This window comes from Tachyglossus aculeatus, chromosome 4 (assembly GCF_015852505.1).
Source record: "Tachyglossus aculeatus isolate mTacAcu1 chromosome 4, mTacAcu1.pri, whole genome shotgun sequence".
Taxonomy (NCBI): domain Eukaryota; kingdom Metazoa; phylum Chordata; class Mammalia; order Monotremata; family Tachyglossidae; genus Tachyglossus; species Tachyglossus aculeatus.
This window is the reverse complement of record NC_052069.1, coordinates 38,222,886-38,245,539: the sequence shown is the minus strand read 5'-3', so window position 1 is coordinate 38,245,539 and position 22,654 is coordinate 38,222,886. Positions and strand designations below refer to the sequence as shown.

Genomic DNA, 22,654 nt, shown 5'->3' with positions numbered 1-22,654 from the left:
CATGGCCGCTGAGGAGAAGGATCCCCTCAGCTACTTCGCGGCCTACGGGAGCGAGAGCAGCGACGGCGGGGTGTCCTCGTCGTCGTCGTCGTCTGAGGGAGAAGGAGAGGAGGAGGAGGAGGAGGAGGAGGGTCCGGGTCGTCGGCTGCCGGGCCCCGACGAGCTGTTCCGGACCGTGTCGCGGCCCGCCTTCCTCTACAACCCGCTCAACAAGCAGATCGACTGGGACAGGAGGGTCCTCAAGGCCCCCGAAGAGGTCAGGACCCACACCCTCCCTCAGGCTTGTCCTTCCCCAGCGCTTAGTACAGTGCTCTGCACACAGTCGGCGCTCAATAAATACGATTGATTGATTGATTGATTGATTTGCCCTCAGTCCTATTGAGCGACCGAGCGAGGGCCTACCGGGTGCAGGGCGCCCTGTTAAGCGCTTCCGAACTACAAGCAGGCGACGTCATTCATTCATTCATTCATTCAGTCGTATTGATTGATAAATAAATATTTATTTATATTACTCTATTTATTTATTTATTTATTTACTTGTACATTTCTATTTTGTTGGTATGTTTGGTTCTGTTCTCTGTCTCCCCCTTTTAGACTGTGAGCCCACTGTTGGGTAGGGGCTGTCTCTATATGTTGCCAATTTGTACTTCCTAAGCGCTTAGTACAGTGCTCTGCACATAGCGCTCAATAAATACGATTGATTGATTGATTGATTGAGCGCTGACTGTGTGGAGTCATTCGTGCATTCGTTCAATCGTATTGATTGAGCGCCTACTGTGTGCAGAGCACTGTATTGAGCGCTTGGGAAGTCCAGGTCGGCGACATCGATTCATTCACTCATTCAGTCGTATTTATTGAGTGCTTACTGTGTGCAGTCATTCCTGCATTCGTTCAGTCGTATTTATTGAACGCTTACTGTGTGCAGAGCACTGTATTAAGCACTTAGGAAGTCCAATTCGGCGACATCTATTCATTCATTCATTCAATCAATCGTATTGATTGAGCGCTTACTGTGTGCAGTCATTCCTGCATTCGTTCAATCGTGTTTGTTGAGCGCCTATTGTGTGCAGAGCACTGTACTGAGCGCTTGGGAAGTCCAAGTCGGCGACATCTATTCATTCATTCAGTCGTATTTATTGAGCGCTTACTGTGTGCAGTCATTCCTGCATTCGTTCAGTCGTGTTTGTTGAGCGCTTACTGTGTGCGGAGCACTATATTAAGCGCTTGGGAAGTCCAGTTCGGCGACATTCATTCATTCATTCATTCAGTCGTACTGATTGAGCGCTTGCTGTGTGCAGTCTTTCGTACATTCGTTCAATCGTATTGATTGAGCGCTTACTGTGTGCAGAGCACTGTATTGAGCGCTTAGGAAGTCCAATTCGGCGACATCTATTCATTCATTCATTCAATTGTATTTATTGAGTGCTTACTGTGTGCAGAGCACTATATTAAGCGCTTAGGAAGTCCAATTCGGCGACATCTATTCATTAATTCATTCATTCATTCAATCGTATTGATTGAACGCTTACTGTGTGGAGTCATTCGTGCATTCGTTCAATCGTACTGATTGAGCGCTTACTGTGTGCAGAGCACTGTATTGAGCGCTTGGGAAGTCCAAGTCGGCGACATCGATTCATTCGTTCATTCAGTCGTATTTATTGAGCGCTTACTGTGTGCAGTCATTCATACATTCGTTCAATCGTATTGATTGAGCACTGACTGTGTGCAGAGCACTGTATTAAGCGCTTAGGAAGTCCAATTCGGCGACATCTATTCATTCATTCAGTCAGTCGTATTGATTGAGCGCTTGCTGTGTGCAGTCTTTCGTACATTCGTTCAATCGTATTGATTGAGCGCCTACTGTGTGCAGAGCACTGTATTGAGCGCTTGGGAAGTCCAATTCGGCGACATCGATTCATTCATTCATTCAGTCGTATTTATTGAGCGCTTACTGTGTGCAGTCATTCCTGCATTCGTTCAGTTGTGTTTGTTGAGCGCTTACTGTGTGCGGAGCAGTATATTAAGCGCTTGGGAAGTCCAATTCGGAGACATTCATTCATTCATTCAGTCGTATTGATTGAGCGCTTGCTGTGTGCAGTCTTTCGTACATTCGTTCAATCGTATTGATTGAGCGCTTACTGTGTGCAGAGCACTGTATTAAGCGCTTAGGAAGTCCAATTCGGCGACATCTATTCATTCATTCATTCAATCAATCAATCGTATTGATTGAGCGCTTACTGTGTGCAAAGCAGTATATTAAGCGCTTAGGAAGTCATCTCGGCGACATCGATTCATTCATTCATTCAATCAATCAATCGTATTGATTGAGCGCTTGCTGTGTGCAGTCATTCCTGCATTCGTTCAATCGTGTTTGTTGAGCGCCTACTGTGTGCAGAGCACTGTACTGAGCGCTTGGGAAGTCCAAGTCGGCGACATCGATTCATTCGTTCATTCAGTCGTATTTATTGAGCGCTTACTGTGTGCAGTCATTCGTACATTCGTTCAATCGTATTGATTGAGCGCTGACTGTGTGCAGAGCACTGTATTAAGCGCTTAGGAAGTCCAATTCGGCGACATCTATTCATTCATTCATTCAGTCGTATTGATTGAGCGCTTGCTGTGTGCAGTCTTTCGTACATTCATTCAATCGTATTGATTGAGCGCTTACTGTGTGCAGAGCAGTGTATTGAGCGCTTGGGAAGTCCAAGTTGGCGACTTCTATTCATTCATTCAGTCGTATTTATTGAGCGCTTACTGTGTGGAGTCATTCGTGCATTCGTTCAGTCGTGTTTGTTGAGCGCTTACTGTGTGCAGACCAGTATATTAAGCGCTTGGGAAGTCCAGTTCGGCGACATCCATTCATTCATTCATTCAGTCGTATTGATTGAGCGCTTGCTGTGTGCAGTCTTTCGTACATTCGTTCAATCGTATTGATTGAGCACTTACTGTGTGCAGAGCACTGTATTGAGCGCTTGGGAAGTCCAAGTCGGCGACATCTATTCATTCATTCATTCAATCGTATTTATTGAGCGCTTACTGTGTGCAGAGCACTATATTAAGCGCTTAGGAAGTCCAATTCGGCGACATCTGTTCATTCATTCATTCATTCAATCAATCGTATTGATTGAGCGCTTGCTGTGTGTAGTCATTCCTGCATTCGTTCAGTCGTGTTTGTTGAGCGCCTACTGTGTGCAGAGCACTGTATTGAGCGCTTGGGAAGTCCAAGTCGGCGACATCTATTCATTCATTCAGTCGTATTTATTGAGCGCTTACTGTGTGGAGTCATTCCTGCATTCGTTCAATCGTGTTTGTTGAGCGCTTACTGTGTGCAGAGCACTGTACTGAGCGCTTGGGAAGTCCAAGTCGGCGACTTCTATTCATTCATTCATTCAGTCGTATTGATTGAGCGCTTGCTGTTTGCAGTCTTTCGTGCATTCGTTCAATCGTATTGATTGAGCGCTTACTGTGTGCAGAGCACTGTATTAAGCACTTAGGAAGTCCAAGTCGGCGACATCATTCATTCATTCAATTGTATTGATTGAGAGCTTGCTGTGTGTAGTCTTTCGTACATTCATTCAGTCTTATTGATTGAGCGCTTACTGTGTGCAGAGCACTGTATTGAGCGCTTGGGAAGTCCAAGTCGGCGACATCTATTCATTCATTCAGTCAGTCGTATTGATTGACCGCTTACTGTGTGCAGTCATTCGTGCATTCGTTCAATCGTATTGATTGAGCACTTACTGTGTGCAGAGCACCGTATTAAGCGCTTCAGAAGTCCAAGTCAGCAACATCTATTCATTCATTCAGTCGTTTTTTTTTTATAATGGCATTTATTAAGCGTTTACTATGTGCAAAGCACTGTTCTAAGCGCTGGGGAATTTACAAGGTGATCAGGTTGTCCCACGCGGGGCTCGCAGTCTTCATCCCCATTTGACAGATGAGGGAACTGAGGCCCAGAGAAGTGAAGTGACTTGCCCGGAGTCACACAGCTGACGAGTGGTGGAGCTGGGATTCGAACCCATGACCTCTGACTCCAAAGCCCGGGCTCTTTCCACTGAGCCACGCTGCTTCTCTAAGTGATGCAGCGCTTGCTGTGTGCAGTCTTTCGTACATTCGTTCAATCGTACTGATTGGGCACTTACTGTGTGCAGAGCACTGTATTAAGCACTTAGGAAGTCCAGTTCGGCGACATCTATTCATTCATTCAATCGTACTGATTGAGCGCTTACTGTGTGCAGTCATTTCTGCATTCGTTCAGCCGTATTTATTGAGCGCTTACTGTGTGCAGAGCACTATATTAAGCGCTTCGGAAGTCCAAGTCGGCGACTTCTATTCATTCATTCAGTCAGTCGTATTGATTTTTTTTAATATAACATTTATTAAGCGCTTACTGTGTGCAGAGCACTGTTCTAAGCGCTGGGGAATTTACAAGGTGATCAGGTTGTCCCACGCGGGGCTCGCAGTCTTCATCCCCATTTGACAGATGAGGGAACTGAGGCCCAGAGAAGTGAAGTGACTTGCCCGGAGTCACACAGCTGACGAGTGGTGGAGCTGGGATTCGAACCCATGACCTCTGACTCCAAAGCCCGGGCTCTTTCCACTGAGCCACGCTGCTTCTCTAAGTGATTGTGCGCTTGCTCTGTGCAGTCTTTCGTACATTCGTTCAATCGTATTGATTGAGCGTTTACTGTGTGCAGAGCACTGTATTGAGCGCTTGGGAAGTCCAAGTCGGCGACTTCTATTCATTCATTCATTCAGTCGTATTGATTGAGCGCTTACTGTGTGCAGAGCACTGTATTAAGCGCTTGGGAAGTCCAATTCGGCGACATTCATTCAGTCGTATTGATTGAGCGCTTGCTGTGTGCAGTCTTTCGTACATTCATTCAGTCGTATTGATTGAGCGCTTACTGTGTGCAGAGCACTGTATTGAGCGCTTGGGAAGTCCAAGTCGGCGACATCTATTCATTCATTCATTCAGTCGTATTGATTGAGCGCTTGCTCTGTGCAGTCTTTCGTACATTCGTTCAATCGTATTGATTGAGCGCTTACTGTGTGCAGAGCATTGTATTAAGCGCTTAGGAAGTCCAATTCGGCGACATCTATTCATTCATTCGTTCATTCAATCAATCGTATTGATTGAGCGCTTACTGTGTGCAGTCATTCCTGCATTCGTTCAATCGTGTTGAGCGCTTACTGTGTGCAGAGCACTATATTAAGCGCTTGGGAAGTCCCAATTTGGCGACATCTGTTCATTCATTCACTCAATCGTATTTATTGAGTGCTTACTGTGTGCAGGCATTCCTGCATTCGTTCATTCGTATTTATTGAGCGCTTACTGTGCGCAGAGCACTGTATTAAGCGCTTAGGAAGTCCAATTCGGCGACATCTATTCATTCACTCATTCAGTCGTATTTATTGAGCGCTTACTGTGTGCAGTCATTCCTGCATTCATTCAATCGTGTTTGAGCGCTTACTGTGTGCAGAGCAGTATATAAAGCGCTTGGGAAGTCCAATTCAGCGACATCTATTCATTCAATCGTATTTATTGAGCGCTTACTGTGTGCAGTCATTCCTGCATTCGTTCGATCATGTTTGTTGAGCGCATACTGTGTGCAGAGCACTATATTAAGCGCTTAGGAAGTCCAATTCGGCAACATCTATTCATTCATTCATTCAATCAATTGTATTGATTGAGCGCTTACTGTGTGCGGTCATTCCTGCATTTGTTCAATCGTGTTTGTTGAGCGCTTACTGTGTGCAGAGCACTATTGAGCGCTTGGGAAGTCCAAGTCGGCGACATCGATTCATTCATTCATTCAGTCGTATTGATTGAGCGCTTGCTCTGTGCAGTCTTTCGTACATTCGTTCAATCGTATTGATTGAACGCTTACTGTGTGCAGAGCACTGTATTAAGCGCTTAGGAAGTCCAATTCGGCGACATCTATTCATTCATTCATTCATTCAATCGTATTGATTGAGGGCTTACTGCGTACAGTCATTCGTGCATTCGTTCAATCGTATTGAGTGCTTACTGTGTGCAGAGCACTATATTAAGCGTTTGGGAAGTCCAAGGCGGCGACATCGATTCATTCATTCATTCAGTCGTATTTATTGAGCACTTGCTCTGTGCAGTCTTTCGTACATTCATTCAATCGTATTGATTGAGCGCTTACTGTGTGCAGAGCACTATATTAAGCACTTAGGAAGTCCAGTTCGGCGACATCTATTCATTCATTCATTCAATCAATCAATCGTATTGATTGAGCGCTTGCTGTGTGCAGTCATTCCTGCATTCGTTCAATCGTGTTTGTTGAGCGCCTATTGTGTGCAGAGCACTGTACTGAGAGCTTGGGAAGTCCAAGTCGGCGACATCTATTCATTCATTCAGTCAGTCGTATTTATTGAGCGCTTACTGTGTGCAGTCATTCGTACATTCGTTCAGTCGTATTGATTGAGCGCTTACTGTGTGCAGAGCACTGTATTGTGCACTTGGGAAGTACAATTCGGCGACATCTATTCATTCGTTCATTCAATCGTATTTATTGAGCGCTTACTGTGTGCAGTCATTCGTGCATTCATTCAATCATATTTATTGAACGCTTACTGTGTGCAGAGCACTGTATTAAGCGCTTAGGAAGTCCAATTCGGCGACATCTTTTCACTCATTCATTCACTCAATCGTATTGATTGAGCGCTTACTGTGTGCAGTCATTCCTGCATTCGTTCAGTCGTGTTTAATGAGCGCTTACTGTGTGCAGAGCACTATATTAAGCGCTTAGGAAGTCCAGTTCGGCGACCTCTATTCATTCATTCATTCAGTCGTATTTATTGAGCGCTTACTGTGTGCAGTCATTCCTGCATTCATTCAATCGTGTTTGTTGAGCGCTTACTGTGTGCAGAGCACTATATTAAGCGCTTAGGAAGTCCAATTCGGTGACATCTATTCACTCATTCATTCACTCAGTCGTATTGATTGAGCACTTACTGTGTGTAGTCATTCGTTCAATGGTACTGATTGAACGCCTACTGTGTGCAGAGCACTGTATTGAGCGCTTGGGAAGTCCAAGTCGGCGACTTCTATTCATTCATTCATTCAGTCGTATTGATTGAGCGCTTACTGCGTGCAGTCATTCGTGCATTCGTTCAATCGTATTGATTGAGCGCTTACTGTGTGCGGAGCACTATATTAAGCGCTTAGGAAGTCCAATTCGGCGACATCTATTCATTCATTCATTCAATCGTATTGATTGAACGCTTACTGTGTGGAGTCATTCGTGCATTCGTTCAATCATATTGATTGAGTGCTTACTGTGTGCAGAGCACTGTATTGAGCGCTTGGGAAGTCCAAGTCGGCAACTTCTATTCATTCATTTATTCAGTCGTATTGATTGAGCGCTTACTGTGTGCAGAGCACTGTATTGAGCGCTTAGGAAGTCCAATTCGGCGACATCATTCATTCATTCAGTCGTATTGATTGAGGGCTTCCTGCATGCAGTCATTCGTGCATTCGTTCAGTCGTATTGAGTGCTTACTGTGTGCAGAGCACTATATTAAGCATTTGGGAAGTCCAAGTCGGCGACATCGATTCATTCATTCAGTCGTATTTATTGAGCGCTTGCTTTGTGCTGTCTTTTGTACATTCATTCAATCGTATTGATTGAGCGCTTACTGTATGCAGAGCACTGTATTGAGCGCTTGGGAAGTCCAAGTCGGCGACATTGATTCATTCATTCATTCAGTCGTATTGATTCAGCACTTGCTGTGTGCAGTCTTTCGTACATTCGTTCAGTCGTATTTATTGAGTGCTTACTATGTGCAGAGCACCGTATTAAGCGCTTCAGAAGTCCAAGCTGGCGACATCCATTCATTCATTCAGTCGAATTTTTTTTATAATGGCATGTATTAAGCGTTTACTATGTGCAAAGCACTTTCTAAGCGCTGGGGAGCTTACAGGGCAATCAGGTTGTCCCACGGGGGGCTCACAGTCAATCCCCATTTTACAGATGAGGTAACCGAGGCACAGAGAAGTGAAGTGACTTGCCCAAAGTCACACAGCTGACAAGTGGCGGAGTCGGGATTTGAACCCATGACCTCTGACTCCAAAGCCCGGGCTCTTTCCACGAAGCCAAGCTGCTGTGTGGAGTCATTCGTGCATTCATTCAATCGTATTTATTGAGCACTTACTGTGTGCGGAGCACTGTATTAAGTGCTTCGGAAGTACAAGGCGGCGACATCCATTCATTCAATCAATCGTATTTATTGAGGGCTTACTGTGTGCAGTCATTCCTGCATTCATTCAGTCGTATTTATTGAGCGCCTACTGTGCAGTCATTCGTGTATTCGTTCAATCGTATTTATTGAGCGCTTACTGTGTGCAGAGCACTGTATTAAGCGCTTGGGAAGTCCAGATCGGCGACATCTATTCATACATTCACTCAATCGTATTTATTGAGCGCTTACTGTGTGCGGTCATTCGTGCATTCGTTCAATCGTATTGAGCGCTTACTGTGTGCAGAGTGCTGTATTGAGCGCTTGGGAAGTACAAGTCGGTGACATCCATTCATTCATTCGTATTTATTGAGCGCTTACTGTGTGCAGTCATTCGTACATTCATTCAATCGTATTTATTGAGTGCTTACTGTGTGCAGAGCACTATATTAAGCGCTTAGGAAGTCCAGTTCGGCGACATCTATTCATTCATTCATTCAATCGCATTTATTGAGCGCTTACTGTGTGCAGTCATTCCTGCATTCATTCAGTCTTATTTATTGAGCGCTTACTGTGTGCAGAGCAGTATATTAAGTGCTTGGGAAGTCCAATTCGGCAACATCTATTCATTCATTCAGTCGTATTGATTGAGCGCTTACTGTGTGCAGTCATTCCCGCATTCGTTCAGCCGTATTTATTGAGCGCTTACTGTGTGCAGTCATTCGTACATTCATTCAATCGTATTTATCGAGCGCTTACTGTGCGCAGAGCACTATATTAAGCGCTTAGGAAATCCAATTCGGCAACATCTATTCATTCGTTCATTCATTCAGTCGTATTTATTGAGCGCTTACTGTGTGCAGTTATTCCTGCATTCATTCAGTCGTATTTATTGAGCACTTACTGTGTGCAGAGCAACATATTAAGTGCTTGGGAAGTACAAGTCGGCGACATCTATTCATTCATTCATTCATTCGTATTTATTGAGCGCTTGCTGTGTGCGGTTATTCGTTCAATCGTATTATTTATTGAGCGCTTAGTGTGTGCAGTCATTCGTGCATTTGTTCAATCGTATTTATTGGGCGCTTACTGTGTGGAGAGCACTGTATTAAGCGCTTGGGAAGTCCAAGTCGGCGACATCTATTCATTCATTCATTCAGTCGTATTGAGCGCTTACTGTGTGGAGTCATTCGTGCATTCATTCAATCGTATTGATTGAGCGCTTACTGTGTGCGGAGCACTGTATTAAGCGCTTCGCAAGTACAAGTCGGCGACATCCATTCATTCAATCGTATTTATTGAGTGCTTACTGTGTGCAGTCATTCGTGCATTCATTCAATCGTATTGATTGAGCGCTTACTATGTGCAGTCATTTGTGCATTCATTCAGTCGTATTGATTGAGCGCTTACTGTGTGCAGAGCACTGTATTAAGCGCTTGGGAAGTCCAAGTCGGCGACATCTATTCATTCATTCATTCAATCGTATTTATTGAGCGCTTACTGTGTGCCGTCATTCGTGCGTTCGTTCAGTCGTATTGACTGAGCGCTTACTGTGTGCAGTCATTCATGCATTCGTTCATTCGTATTTATTGAGCGTTTACTGTGTGCAGTCATTCGTGCATTCGTTCATTCGTATTGATTGAGCGCTTACTGTGTGCAGTCATTCCTGCATTCATTCAATCGTATTTATTGAGCGCTTACTGTGTGCAGTCATTCCTGCATTCATTCAGTAGTATTTATTGAGCGCTTACTGTGTGCAGAGCACTGTATTAAGCGCTTGGGAAGTCCAAGTCAGCGACATCTATTCATTCATTCATTCATTCAATCGTATTTATTGAGCACTTACAGTGTGCAGTCATTCGTGCATTCGTTCAATTGTATTTATTGAGCGCTTACTGTGTGCAGTCATTCGTACATTCGTTCAATCGTATTTATTGAACGCTTACTGTGTGCAGTCATTTGTGCATTTCTTCAGTTGAATTTATTGAGCGCTTACTGTGCAGTTATTCGTGCATTCGTTCAGTCGTATTTATTGAGCGCTTACCGTGCAGTCATTTGTGCATTTGTTCAATCGTATTTATTGAGCGCTTACTGTGTGCAGTCATTCGTGCATTCATTCAGTTGTATTTATTAAGTGCTTACTGTGTGCAGAGCACTGTATTAAGCGCTTGGGAAGTCCAAGTCGGCGACATCCATTCATTCATTCAGTTGTATTTATTGAGCACTTACTGTGTGCAGAGCACTGTACTAAGTGCTTGGGAAGTACAAGTCGGCAACATATAGAGATGGTCCCTCCCCACAGCAGGCTCACAGTCTAGAAGAGGGAGAAGGACGACAAAACATATTAACAAAATAAAGTAAATAGAATAGTAAATATGTACAAGTAAAGTAGAGTAATAAATATGTACAAACATATATACATATATACAGGTTGGGAAGTACAAGTTGGCAACATATAGAGATGGTCCCTACCCAACAACGGGCTCACAGTCTAGAAGTGAAACATATTAACAAAATAAAATAAATAGAATAAATATGTACAAGTAAAATAGAGTAATAAATATGTACAAACACATATACAGGTTGGGAAGTACAAGTTGGCAACATATAGAGACGGTCCCTACCCAACAACGGGCTCCCAGTCTAGAAGGGGGAGACAGACAACAAAACAAAACACGTGGACAGGTGTCAAGTCATCACAATAAATAGAAATAAAGCTAGATGCACATCATTAACAAAATAAATAGAATAGTAAATATGTACAAGTAAAATAGAGTAATTTATTCATTGTCGTATTTATTGAGCGCTTACTGTGTGCAGAGCACCATATTAAGCGCTTGGGAAGTACAAGTTGGCAACATATGGAGACGGTCCCAACCCACCAACGGGCTCACAGTCTAGAAGGGGGAGACAGACAACAAGACAAAACATGTGGACAGGTGTCAAGTCACTATCAGAATAAATAGAAATAAAGCTAAATGCACATCATTAACAAAACAAATAGAATAGTAAATATGTACAAGTAAAATAGAGTAGTTCATTCAGTCATATTTATTGAGCGCTTACTGTGTGCAGAGCACTGTACTAAGCGCTTGGGAAGTACAAGTCGGCAACATCTAGAGACGGTCCCTACCCAACAGCGGTACTAGACTGTGAGCCCACTGTTGGGACCGTCTCTATATGTTGCTGACTTGTCCTTCCCAAGCGCTTAATGCAGTGCTCTGCACACAGTAAGCACTCAATAAATACGATTGAATGAAATGAATGAACAGCTTCACATTCTAGAAGACCTCTATTTGGTTGTTCTCCCGTCACCTCAACCTTAACGTGTCCAAAGCAATGGAGCTCCGTATCTTCCCTCTCAAACCCCTGTCCTCTTCCGAACTTTCCCATCACGGTAGACGACACCACCATCCTTCCCATCTCACAAGCCCAGAACCTTGGCGTCATTCTTGATTCCGCCCTTTCATTCAACCCACTTATCCAATCCGTCACCAAATCCTACCTCTTACCTCCCCTCCCTTCTCTCCTTCCCCAGCCCAGCGCGCACCCTCCGCTCCTCTGCCGCTAATCTCCTCACGGTGCCTCGTTCTCGCCCGTCCCACCATCGACCCCCAGCCCACGTCCTCCCCCTGGCCCGGAATGCCCTCCCTCCGCCCATCCGCCAAGCTGGCTCTCTTCCCCCCTTCAAAGCCCTACTGAGAGCTCACCTCCTCCAGGAGGCCTTCCCAGACTGAGCCCCCTTTTTCCTTTCCCCCTCCCCACCCCCCGCCCTAACTCCTTCCCCTCCCCACAGCACCTGTATATATAATAATAATAATGGCATTTATTAAGCGCTTACTATGTGCAAAGCATTGTTCTAAGCGCTGGGGCGGTGATCAGGTTGTACCACTGGGGGCTCACAGTCTTCATCCCCATTTTACAGATGAGGGAACTGAGGCCCAGAGAAGTGAAGTGACTTGCCCAAAGTCACACAGCTGACAATCGGCAGAGCTGGGATTTGAACCCATGACCTCTGACTCCAAAGCCCAGGCTCTTTCCACTGAGCCACGCTGCTGTACATATTTACTATTCTATTTATTTTGTCAGTGATGTGCATCTAGCTTTACTTCCATTTATTCTGATGACTTTGACACCTGACCACATGTTCTGTTTTGTTGTCTGTCTCCCCCTTCTAGACTGTGAGCCCGTTGTTGGGTAGGGACCGACTCTATATGCTGCCAACTTGTACTTCCCAAGCGCTTAGTACAGTGCTTTGCACGCAGTAAGTGCTCAATAAATACGATTGAATGAATTAATCCTGTCGGTCTCAGCTTCACCACATCGCCAAGATCCGTGCTTTCCTCTCCATCCACACTGCCACCACGTTACAGTCACTCATTCTATCCTGCCTAAATTACTGCATCAGCCTCCTTTCTGACCTCCCATTCTCCTGTCTGTCCCCGCCCCAGTCTATACTTCACTCTGCTGCTCGGATTATCTTTCTACAGAAAAGCGCTGGGCATGTCACCCTCCCTCCTCAAAAATCTCCAGCGGTTGCCTATCGACCTCTGTATCAGAGAAAAACTCCTCACTATTGGCTTTAACACTCTCCATCACCTTGCCCCCTCCTACCTCATCTCCCTTCTCTCATTCATTCATTCATTCAATCGTATTTATTGAGCGCTTACTATGTGCAGAGCACTGTACTGAGCACTTGGGAAGTACATATCGGCAACAGAGACGGTCCCTACCCAACTACAACCCACCCTGCCTACTTCACTCCTCTGGTGCTAACCTCACTGCGTCTCCATCTATCCTGTCTCGCTGCCGACCCCTGGCCCACGTCCTGCCTCTGGCCTGGAATGCCTTCCCCCCTCAATTCCGCCAGACAATTACTCTTCTCCCCCTTCAAAGCGTTACCTGTATATATGTATATATGTTTGTACATATTTATTACTCTATTTATTTATTTATTTTACTTGTACATATCTATTCTATTTATTTTATTTTGTTAGTATGTTTGGTTTTGTTCTCTGTCTCCCCCTTTTAGACTGTGAGCCCACTGTTGGGTAGGGACTGTCTCTATACGATGCCAATTTGTACTTCCCAAGCGCTTAGTACAGTGCTCTGCACACAGTAAGCGCTCAATAAATACGATTGATGATGATGAAGGCACCTCTCCTCCAAAAGGCCTTCCCAGACAAGCCCCACTATTCCTCATCTCCCACTCCCGCCTCACCCTGACTCGCTCCCTTTGCTCTTCCCCCTTTTCCGACCCCACAGCACTTATGTAAATATCTGTAATTTTATTTATTTTTATCGATGTCTGCTTCTATTGATGTCTGTCTCCCCCACCTCTAGACTGTGAGCTCATTGTGGACAGGGATCATCTCTCTTTATCGCTGTATCGTAAGCGCTTAGTACAGTGCTTTGCACACCGTAAGCACTCAATAAGTAGAATTGAATGACTAAGGGAGGAAACAGGCAGAGAGAAGTGAAGTGCCTTGTTTTGAAGGTTTTTGTTAAGCGCTTACTATGTGCCAGGCACTGTAATAAGCGCTGGGTTTTGTTGTCTGTCTCCCCCGTCTAGACTGTGAGCCCATTATTGGGTAGGGACCGTCTCTATATGTTGCCGACTTGCGCTTCCCAAGTGCTTAGTACAGTGCCCTGCACACAGTAAGCGCTCAGTAAATATTATTGAATGACTGAATATATACAAGCTTATCAGGTTGGACACAGTTGGGGCTCACAGTCTTAATCCCCATTTTACTGATGAGATAACAGAGGCACCAAGAGGTTAAGGGCTGCGTGTCTGGCGGATGACAAAGCCGGAATTAGAACCCAGGTCCTCTGACTCTCTCCCTCCTCCACTCTCCGCCCCAGGCCCGTGCTCTCTCCGCTAGATCCCGCTGCTGCACTGTAGCAACCTATGGTTCCAATATTTCACCGGATATTTGTTTCAACAGCCCCCTAAGGAATTCAAACCCTGGAGAACAAACGCAGTACCCCCTCCCGAAACTTACAGCTTCAAAGAGAAGAAGCCCCCGCCGCCTCCGGAGCTGGATATGGCTATCAAATGGTCAAATATGTATGAGGACAATGGTGATGATGCCCCAAGGAATGTCAGTAAAGTACATTTTTTACCTCAAGAGGAAGAGCTTTTGGAGTCAGGTAAGAATAGAGGTCGGAAAATCACCACGTGACGGTCTTTCATCGGTGGGAGTCCTGTGTGTGTAGCCCAAGAACATCACTAAAACTAGGCCATTGAAGTGTTTCCACCAATAGCAAATATAATTTACGACTGATGCATAATTTGAGTAATACGAACAACCTCTGTAGCTTTTCATGTCATCCGTACACCTCCTTAGAGCATTCACGCTCAAGCCTGAGGAGTGGAATTACACGATATCAATCAGTGATATTTATTGAGCACTTAACTATGTTCAGAGCACTGTACGGAGCGCCTGGGACAGTACAGTACGGCAGAATTATCGGACCGCGTTCCCTGGGGGAGACGTACATGAATATGAATAAATAAGTCATTTGTAATATATAATTTAAAGATATGTATGTGAATGCTATGGGGTTAGGGTCAGTATGACCCCAGATAGGAACAAGAAGCTTTTTCAGTGAGGTCATCGGAATAAGAATTGACAGTGTTTATTGGATCGGCTCTGTGTATAAACTGAGTTGAGTGCTTTATGTAATTCTTTAGGTATAAACCCAAATTCTGATTTTTCACACCTGTTTATCAGCTATCCCCTTGGTACAATGGGTTGAACCAGGCACTTGGTAAAGTGCAAAATAAAGAAGCGGCATGTTCCCTGCATGCAGGGAACTTAGTTTCTTAACACCGTGATGTGGGATTATCAGATCAATCAGTCATTGGTATTTATTGAGTGCTTACTTTGTGCAAGCATTGTACTAAATGTTTAGAAGGTAGTAGAGTTGGTAGACATGATCTATGCTCTAAAGGAATTTACAGTCTACCTGTGCTATACACATGAAAGCCCTGTTTTCCCCGGTTTGCTCTCCCTTCTGTGTGATCTGTACAGTTGGATCTGTGACTTTTGGCCATTTGATATCCTCCCAACCTTCAACCCCAAAGCACTTATGTACCCACCTTTAGATTATATATTGTAAATTATGTATTCTTATTAACTGTCTTCCCCTCTAAACTGCAAGGTTGTTATGGTCAGGGAACGGGTCTGCTAATTCTGTTGTATCGTACTCTCCCAAACACTTAATACAGTGCTCGGCACATAGTAAGCACTCAGTAAATATGATTGATTATATCAAATTGTAGTGTGAGATAAGATGCTCCTCCCCTTTCTCTGTTTTACATGTCTTCTAGACTGTGAGCCCATTGTTGGGTAGGGACTGTCTCTATATGTTGCTGACTTGTACTTCCCAGGTGCTTAGTACAGCAGCGTGGCTCAGTGGAAAGAGCCCGGGCTTTGGAGTCGGAGGTCATGGGTTCAAATCCTGGCTCCCCCACTTGTCAGCTGTGTGACTTTGGGCAAGTCACTTAACTTCTCTGGGCCTCAGTTACCTCATCTGTAAAATGGGGATTAAGACCGTGAGCCCCCCGTGGGACAACCTGATCACCTTGTAACCTCCCCAACGCTTAGAACAGTGCTTTGCACACAGTAAGCGCTTAATAAATGCCATTATTATTGTTATTATTACAGTGCTCTGCACACAGTAAGCCCTCAGTAAATATGATTGAATGAATTTTCTCTTTTTCCACTTCACCCCTCTAGACCGTAAGTTCGTTATGGACAGGGTTTATGTGATGTGTCTGCTGATTCTGTTCTTCTGCTCTCCCAAGCGATTAGTACAGAGCTCTGCACATAAATACACTCAGTTGATTCTCCCTTTTTATCCCTCTGGGTGTCTTTCCCAGTTTTTCCATCCCTGCCTTTCCTCCTCCTTACTCCCATCCATATATACTCAATAGGAATATGCAAGATAATAATAATAATTGCAGTTTGTTAAGCACTTACTGTGTGCCAAGTGCCGTACTGGGCTGGCGTAGATACAGGATATTTAGGTGGGACATAGTCCCTGTCTCATGGGGCTCACAGTTTAATTAGGCGAGAGAGCAGGTATTGAATCCCCACTTTACAGATGAGGAAATTGGGACAGAGAGGAGTTGAGTGGCTTGCCCGAAGTCACAGGCAAGTGAGTAGCGGAGTAGGGATTAGAACCCAGGACCTCTGACTCCCATACCTGTACTCTTTCTACTAGATCTTGCTGGAAAACAAAGATAAGGCAGGGCGGGATGGCAGTAGGGCCCTCTCCTTCCTGGTCCTTTCGGTGCAGGAGTGTTCCCGTGTCAATGGCCTAGGAGATAGAGCCCGGGCCTGGGAATCAGAAGAACCTGGGTTCTCATCCCAGCTTTGCCACTTGTCTGCTGTGTGACCTTGCTCAAGTCACTTCACTTCTCTGGGCCTCATTTCCCTCATCTGTTAAAACAGGGATTGTGACTGGGAGCCCTATGTGGGACAGGAACTGCGACCAACCTGATTTGCTTGTATCCACCCCAGTTCTTCAGACAGTGCTTCAGTGCTTTCTGAGGAGAGAAAGGGGGAGAGGGCTTGGTGCTACTATTCTGAGCCCCCAAAATCTCTCACTGCCCCACTGGCTCCGCCAGCTCCAAAACATCCCACAGTCGAGAAGCAAAGAGCCTGGGAAGACAGAGCAGTGGAGGGAAAGCGCAGAGGGTTAGGGCTGCCTAGCTTGCCGCCTCTGTCAAATACCTCAATTATTATTATTATTATTATTATTATTATTATTATTATTAGCAGCAGCAGCAGCAGTGGATGGGGGTGCTGGCCCCCGGGGACTGTTGACGGGCAGGTGCCCAGTTTGCCGCTGGGGCTTTGGGACTGCAGCTAGAGCATCCCAAGCGCTTCGTACAGTGCCCTGCGCACTCACTCAGCGCTTAGTAAGTTCGATCGATCGATTGATGGATCCCCCGGAGCAGCTACTGGTGCACGACCCCAGAAGTGAAGTCTGGGCCACTTGAATTGAGCCCCGACGGATTTTCGGTCCTGCGGGATGCTCAGGCTTGTCTGGGCCCACCCCCAACCCACCCAGAAGAGCCTCTTTCAAATGTGGTCGTTCGTAGCTGCAGCCGCAGGCCTCGAGTTGTTTTGTTGTCTGGCTTCCCTCTTCTAAACTGCGAGCCCGTTCTTGGGCAGGGGTTGTCTCTATTTGTTGCCCTATTGGACTTTCCAAGTGCTTAGTACAGTGCTCTGCGCACAGTAGGTGCTCAACCATGGCTCATGGAAAGAGCCCGGGCTTTGGAGTCAGAGGTCATGGGTTCAAATCCCGGCCCTGCCAATTGTCAGCTGTGTGACTTTGGGCAAGTCACTTAACTTCTCTGTGCCTGTTACCTCATCTGTAAAATGGGGATTAAGACTGTGAGCCCCCCATGAGACAACCCGATCGCCTTGTAACCTCACCAGCGCTTAGAACAGTGCTTTGCACATAGTAAGCGCTTAATAAATGCCATCATTATTATTATTATTATTATTATTAATAAATACAATTGAATAAATGAATGAATGAGTGGAAGGTCCCGCTGGGCAGGGAACAGGCCTGCCAACTCCTCCCAGCGCTCTGCGCACAGTGTCACATCTGTATATTTGTACATATTTATTACTCTATTTTATTAATCATGTGTCTATAGCTATAATTCTATTTATTCTGATGGTACAGCGTGGCTCAGTGGAAAGAGCATGGGCTTGGGAGTCAGAGGTCATGGGTTCTAATCCTGGTTCCATCATTTGCCAGCTTTGTGACTTTGGGTAAGTCACTTCACTTCTCTGGTCCTCAGTTACCTCATCTGTAAAATGGGGATTAAGATTGTGAGCCCCCCATGGGACAACCCGATCCCCTCATATCCTCCCCAGCGCTTAGAACAGTGCTTTGCACATAGTAAGCACTTAACAAATACCAAAATTTGTATTATTATTATTGATACCCATCTACTTGTTTGTTTTGTTGTCTGTCTCCCCCTTCCAGACTGTGAGCCCGTTGCTGGGTAGGGACCATCGCTATATGTTGCCAATTTGTACTTCCCAAGCGCTTAGTCCAGTGCTTTGCATACAGTAAGCGCTCAATAAATACGATTGAATGATTAAATGAATGAATGAATAAGGGCTCATTATATAGTACTGATATTGATTGAGGGGCTCAGAAGGAGGGATAGGAGAGAAGCTGAGGAGAGAAAGGGGGAGAGGGCTTGGTGCTACTATTCTGAGCCCCCAAAATCTCTCACTGCCACGCTGGCTCTGCCAGCTCCAAAACATCCTACAGTCAATCAGTCAATCATATTTATTGAGCACTTACTGTGTGCAGAGCACTGTACTAAGCGCTTGGGAAGTACAAGTTGGCAACACATAGAGACGGTCCCTACCCAACAGTGGGCTCACAGTCTAGAAGGGGGAGACAGAGAACAAAACAAGACATATTAACAAATTAAAATAAATAGAATAGATATGTTCAAGTAAAATAAATAAATAAATGAGTGATAAATATGTACAAACATATATACATATATACAGGTGCTGTGGGGAAGGGAAGGAGGTAAGGCGGCGGGGAGAAGCAAAGAGCCTGGGAAGACAGAGCAGTGGAGGGAAAGCGCAGAGGGTTAGGGCTGCCTAACTTTCCGCCTCTTGTCAGGCATCACCCCCAGTTCTTGGGATCTAATTGTGGTGCGTGGTGGTTTTTTGGGAAAAATCACTGGTAAGCATCAGTAGAGTATGGTCATGTCTCCAAAAAGCCTTCCCCTATTAAGCCCTCATTTTCCCGACTGACGCTCCCTTCTGCATCATTGATGCGCTTGGATCTGTGACCTTTGGGCACTTGATATTCACCCCACCCCAATCCCACAACACTTGGGTGCATATCTTTATAAATCATAAATTACTTAGGTTAACGTCTGTCTCCCCCTCTGGACTGTAAGCTCGTTCCGAGAGGGGAGCGTGTCTTCTGATTCTTTTGTATTGGGCTCTCCCAAGCACTTAGAATAGTGCTCTGCCTAGAGTAAGCCTTCAATAAATACCCTTGTTGGATCGATCGATTAAAACAACTTTAGTGAAAAAACGAGATTAGGACAAGCCAAAACTGGCCCTGGAGAATTTACAGATTTCATTTGCCAGTATTAGTTCTGTCCCTCATCAACAAAGGGGAGGCTTTAGCACTGCTGAAGATTTTTATGGCTACCAACTCATATCTATTTATTTTATTAATGATGTGTATAGATCTATAGTTCTGTCTACCCCTTCTGGACTGTGAGCCTGTTGTTGGGTAGGGATTGTCTATCTGTTTCCAAACTGTACTTCCCAAGCGCTTAGTACAGTGCTCTGCACACAGTAAGTGCTCAATAAATACTATTTAATGATTGAATGAATGAATAGAAAATTAAAGCTGTAAGGCAGATAGGTGGCATCACCTTCTTTCTTCCTTTAGAATCTCCTCAGAAAGCACCTTTTTACAACAACTGCCTCTGGGCACGACTAGATGGTGACAAAGCCCCGTCTCTTCTGGGGCTGAATAGAAGTCACTGAAATCCTCAGAGTTTGATCTTGGTAGTGGCCTCTTTCGGGATATTCTTTGCCATGTGGAAATAGTTCAAAAACTGATGCTCGGATTTTGAAGTGCGGGGGTAAATTATGTAGAATGCCTTGAAGGTTGTGAGCAGTCAACCTAAGATGCCTTCGGTTGTTTGAGCTTCGTATGTGTGTCTGTTTATTGTTGTATTGTACTCTCCCCAATGCTTAGTACAGTGCTTTGCACGCAATACGCGCTCAACAGATACGATTGCCTGTATCCTGCTTCCCCAAGCATTCACAGTGCTCTGCACACAACATGCACTTAGTAAATACCATCAATTGGGTTTTCCAACACTTCGTCTTTTGAGTGGGTGCCATGATGCTGATTAAGCCTTTGATAACATTGGGGAGCAGCATCGCGCAGTGGTTAGAGCACGGGCCTTGGAGTCGGAAGGTCATGGGTTCTAATCCCAGCTCCACCGCTTCTCTGTTGTGTGGCCTTGGGCAAGCCGCTTCACTTCTCTGGGCCTCAGTCACCTCTTCTGTAAAGTGAGGATGAAGACTGTGACTCCATATGGGACAGGGGCAGGGATTGTGGCGGGTTGGACACATAATATGCACTTAACAAATGACATATCATTATTATTATTATTGAGCATGGTTACCAGGATAGCATACTGTTTAACTTGGGCCGAGTGCAAAGCCTTGTTCTTCCATCATAAAAACTATTGGAGTGGATAGCATTTCAACGTGTCATAGTGGGATATTACAAATTTGGGGGAAATACCCCTTAAGGAGCTTACGTTCATCCCTTTTAGACTGTGAGCCCACTATTGGGTAGGGACTGTCTCTATATGTTGCCAACTTGTACTTCCCAAGCGCTTAGTACAGTGCTCTGCACACAGTAAGCGCTCAATAAATACGATTGATGATGATCCCCAAAGTTTGTGTATACCGTACATGTTCAGTCTAGCAGAGCTTAATTTTCTTTTGTGTGTTGAGATTTTGGTGTTCGTACTCTCGAACGCTTTTGGTTAGCTTGAAAGCTCGTGGGCTTTTTGAAGAATTCTAGACCCAGAGTGTCTGCTGTAGTGCAGGGATGGGGAAAGTGGACTACGACAAGCAGTGGGGGGAAACCATTTTCGGAGTAAAATCACGCAGTGTTTGTCGTGTTGAAGAAGGAACTAAGTCGCAAAAACTCTCTTAAAAGAGTGCTTTTGTGCTGTGGATCCCTCCCAGCCCCAGAGCCCCAGAAGTTTCGGCGAGTTCGGGGGTCTGGCACTCACCATCATCAATCGAATTTATTGAGCGCTTACTGTGTGCAGAGCACTGTACTAAGCGCTTGGGAAGTACAATTTGGCAACATATAGAGACAGTCCCTACCCAACAGTGGGCTCACAGTCTAAAAACCAGGGTGTGCAGTGTCCAACTCTGCAAGCCTGGATGGAAGCTTCACCCATTCGGGTGCCCCACCTGCCAGTCCGCTGTCTGGGCAGCACACTCAAGCTAGAAAACATCTAATACAGTCCACGTCATTGTGTGACCCGCACTTTGATTTTTCAGACATCCTGACTCATGCGAGAACAGGGTTGACTTGGTAGGTCATCTTAATCTTACAGAAATGTACAAAAGTAGACACAGCGGGCTATAGTTAACATCACTGCGGAACAAAAACGCTTCAATTCTCCGAATTTGGTAAAACCTTTTGGGTAGAAGATTTCTTTTTCTCTTCACGGTCATAGTCTGAACTTATTTTTAACGAGCTACGCTGATGGTTTTTAGAACCGTGTTGATTATTGGGGGAGTACAAATTTCTTATTTCAGTTTTGTGGTGTTTAGCCTTACTAATCGAAGCTTTTCTTTCCATTTAAAGATGATGAAAAGGAAGAGCCAACATCTAAAAAATGCAAAGTAGAGACAGGAACACAGGCAAAGAAGAGGAAGTAAAGCCAACCGTGAAGTCTCAGAAGCTAGAGAGTGTTAAAACTTCCTTCCGGAATGTGAATAATAACGTGCCGTCGTTGAAATGTATGCCTGTGAGCAGTATCGTTGGCAGTATTTTATTTTCATAAAATACCTTCCCTTTGGAGAGCATTCACGTTAACTGTTCTGCACCGCTATATTCCCCTGAAGAGTTCTTTTTTGTATTTAAAAATTATAACTTTGCAAGGTATTGTGATTTTTTTTGTGCTTGTAAAAATTGCAGGAGCATTTAGCGATCTACCTTGTGAGCCCTCACCAAGTTCCTTAATCCCTGTACTAGGAAGCTTTTCTAAAAGAACTATATTTTAAAATAAATTGTAGAAGGTAGAAGTACTGTGTTGTAAACAGTTACGGTGCTCTTAAATTGTAATCAATGTAAATAAACCGTGGAAATGAAATGACTCATTCAGTGGAACGATTGTATCATGTGCAGTGAAATTTCTATGCTTCAATGTTTAAGGTTTCTGGAAGGTAAGGGATGAGGTGAGTTACGTCTAACTTAATTTTCAGTAATATTTATGACTAGACTTCAGATTATGTATCTATAGCAACAGTACTAAAATGAAATGTTTTCTGCCTTGAAGAGTGAATAAAAACAATATTCCTTGAAAACGGTTTCATTATCCTCCTTAGACGGATTTAGCCTAATGAAATTCCCAAAATGAAAATCTTAGAGAAGCAGCGTGGCTCAGTGGAAAGAGCCCGGGCTTTGGAGTCAGAGGTCATGGGTTCAAATTCCGGCTCCACCACTTGTCAGCTGTGCGACTTTGGGCAAGTCACTTCACTTCTCTGGGCCTCAGTTACCTCATCTGTAAAATGAGGGTTAAGACTGTGAGCCCCACGTGGGACAACCCGATCACACTGTAACCTCCCCAGTGCTTAGAACAGTGCTTTGCACATAGTAAACGCTTAATAAA

At 44.8% G+C, this 22,654-nt stretch overlaps 1 protein-coding gene across 1 annotated transcript; it reads left to right on the top strand.

Annotated features, from left to right (window-relative positions):
- C4H1orf52 (chromosome 4 C1orf52 homolog) lies at window positions 1–22,349 on the top strand. Its single transcript, XM_038745179.1, has 3 exons — window positions 1–256; window positions 14,157–14,361; window positions 21,628–22,349. Exons 1-3 carry the CDS (start codon window positions 2–4, stop codon window positions 21,699–21,701), a joined length of 534 nt encoding a protein of 177 aa, XP_038601107.1. The 5' UTR covers window position 1; the 3' UTR covers window positions 21,702–22,349.
- The last annotated feature ends 305 nt before the right edge of the window (window positions 22,350–22,654 follow it).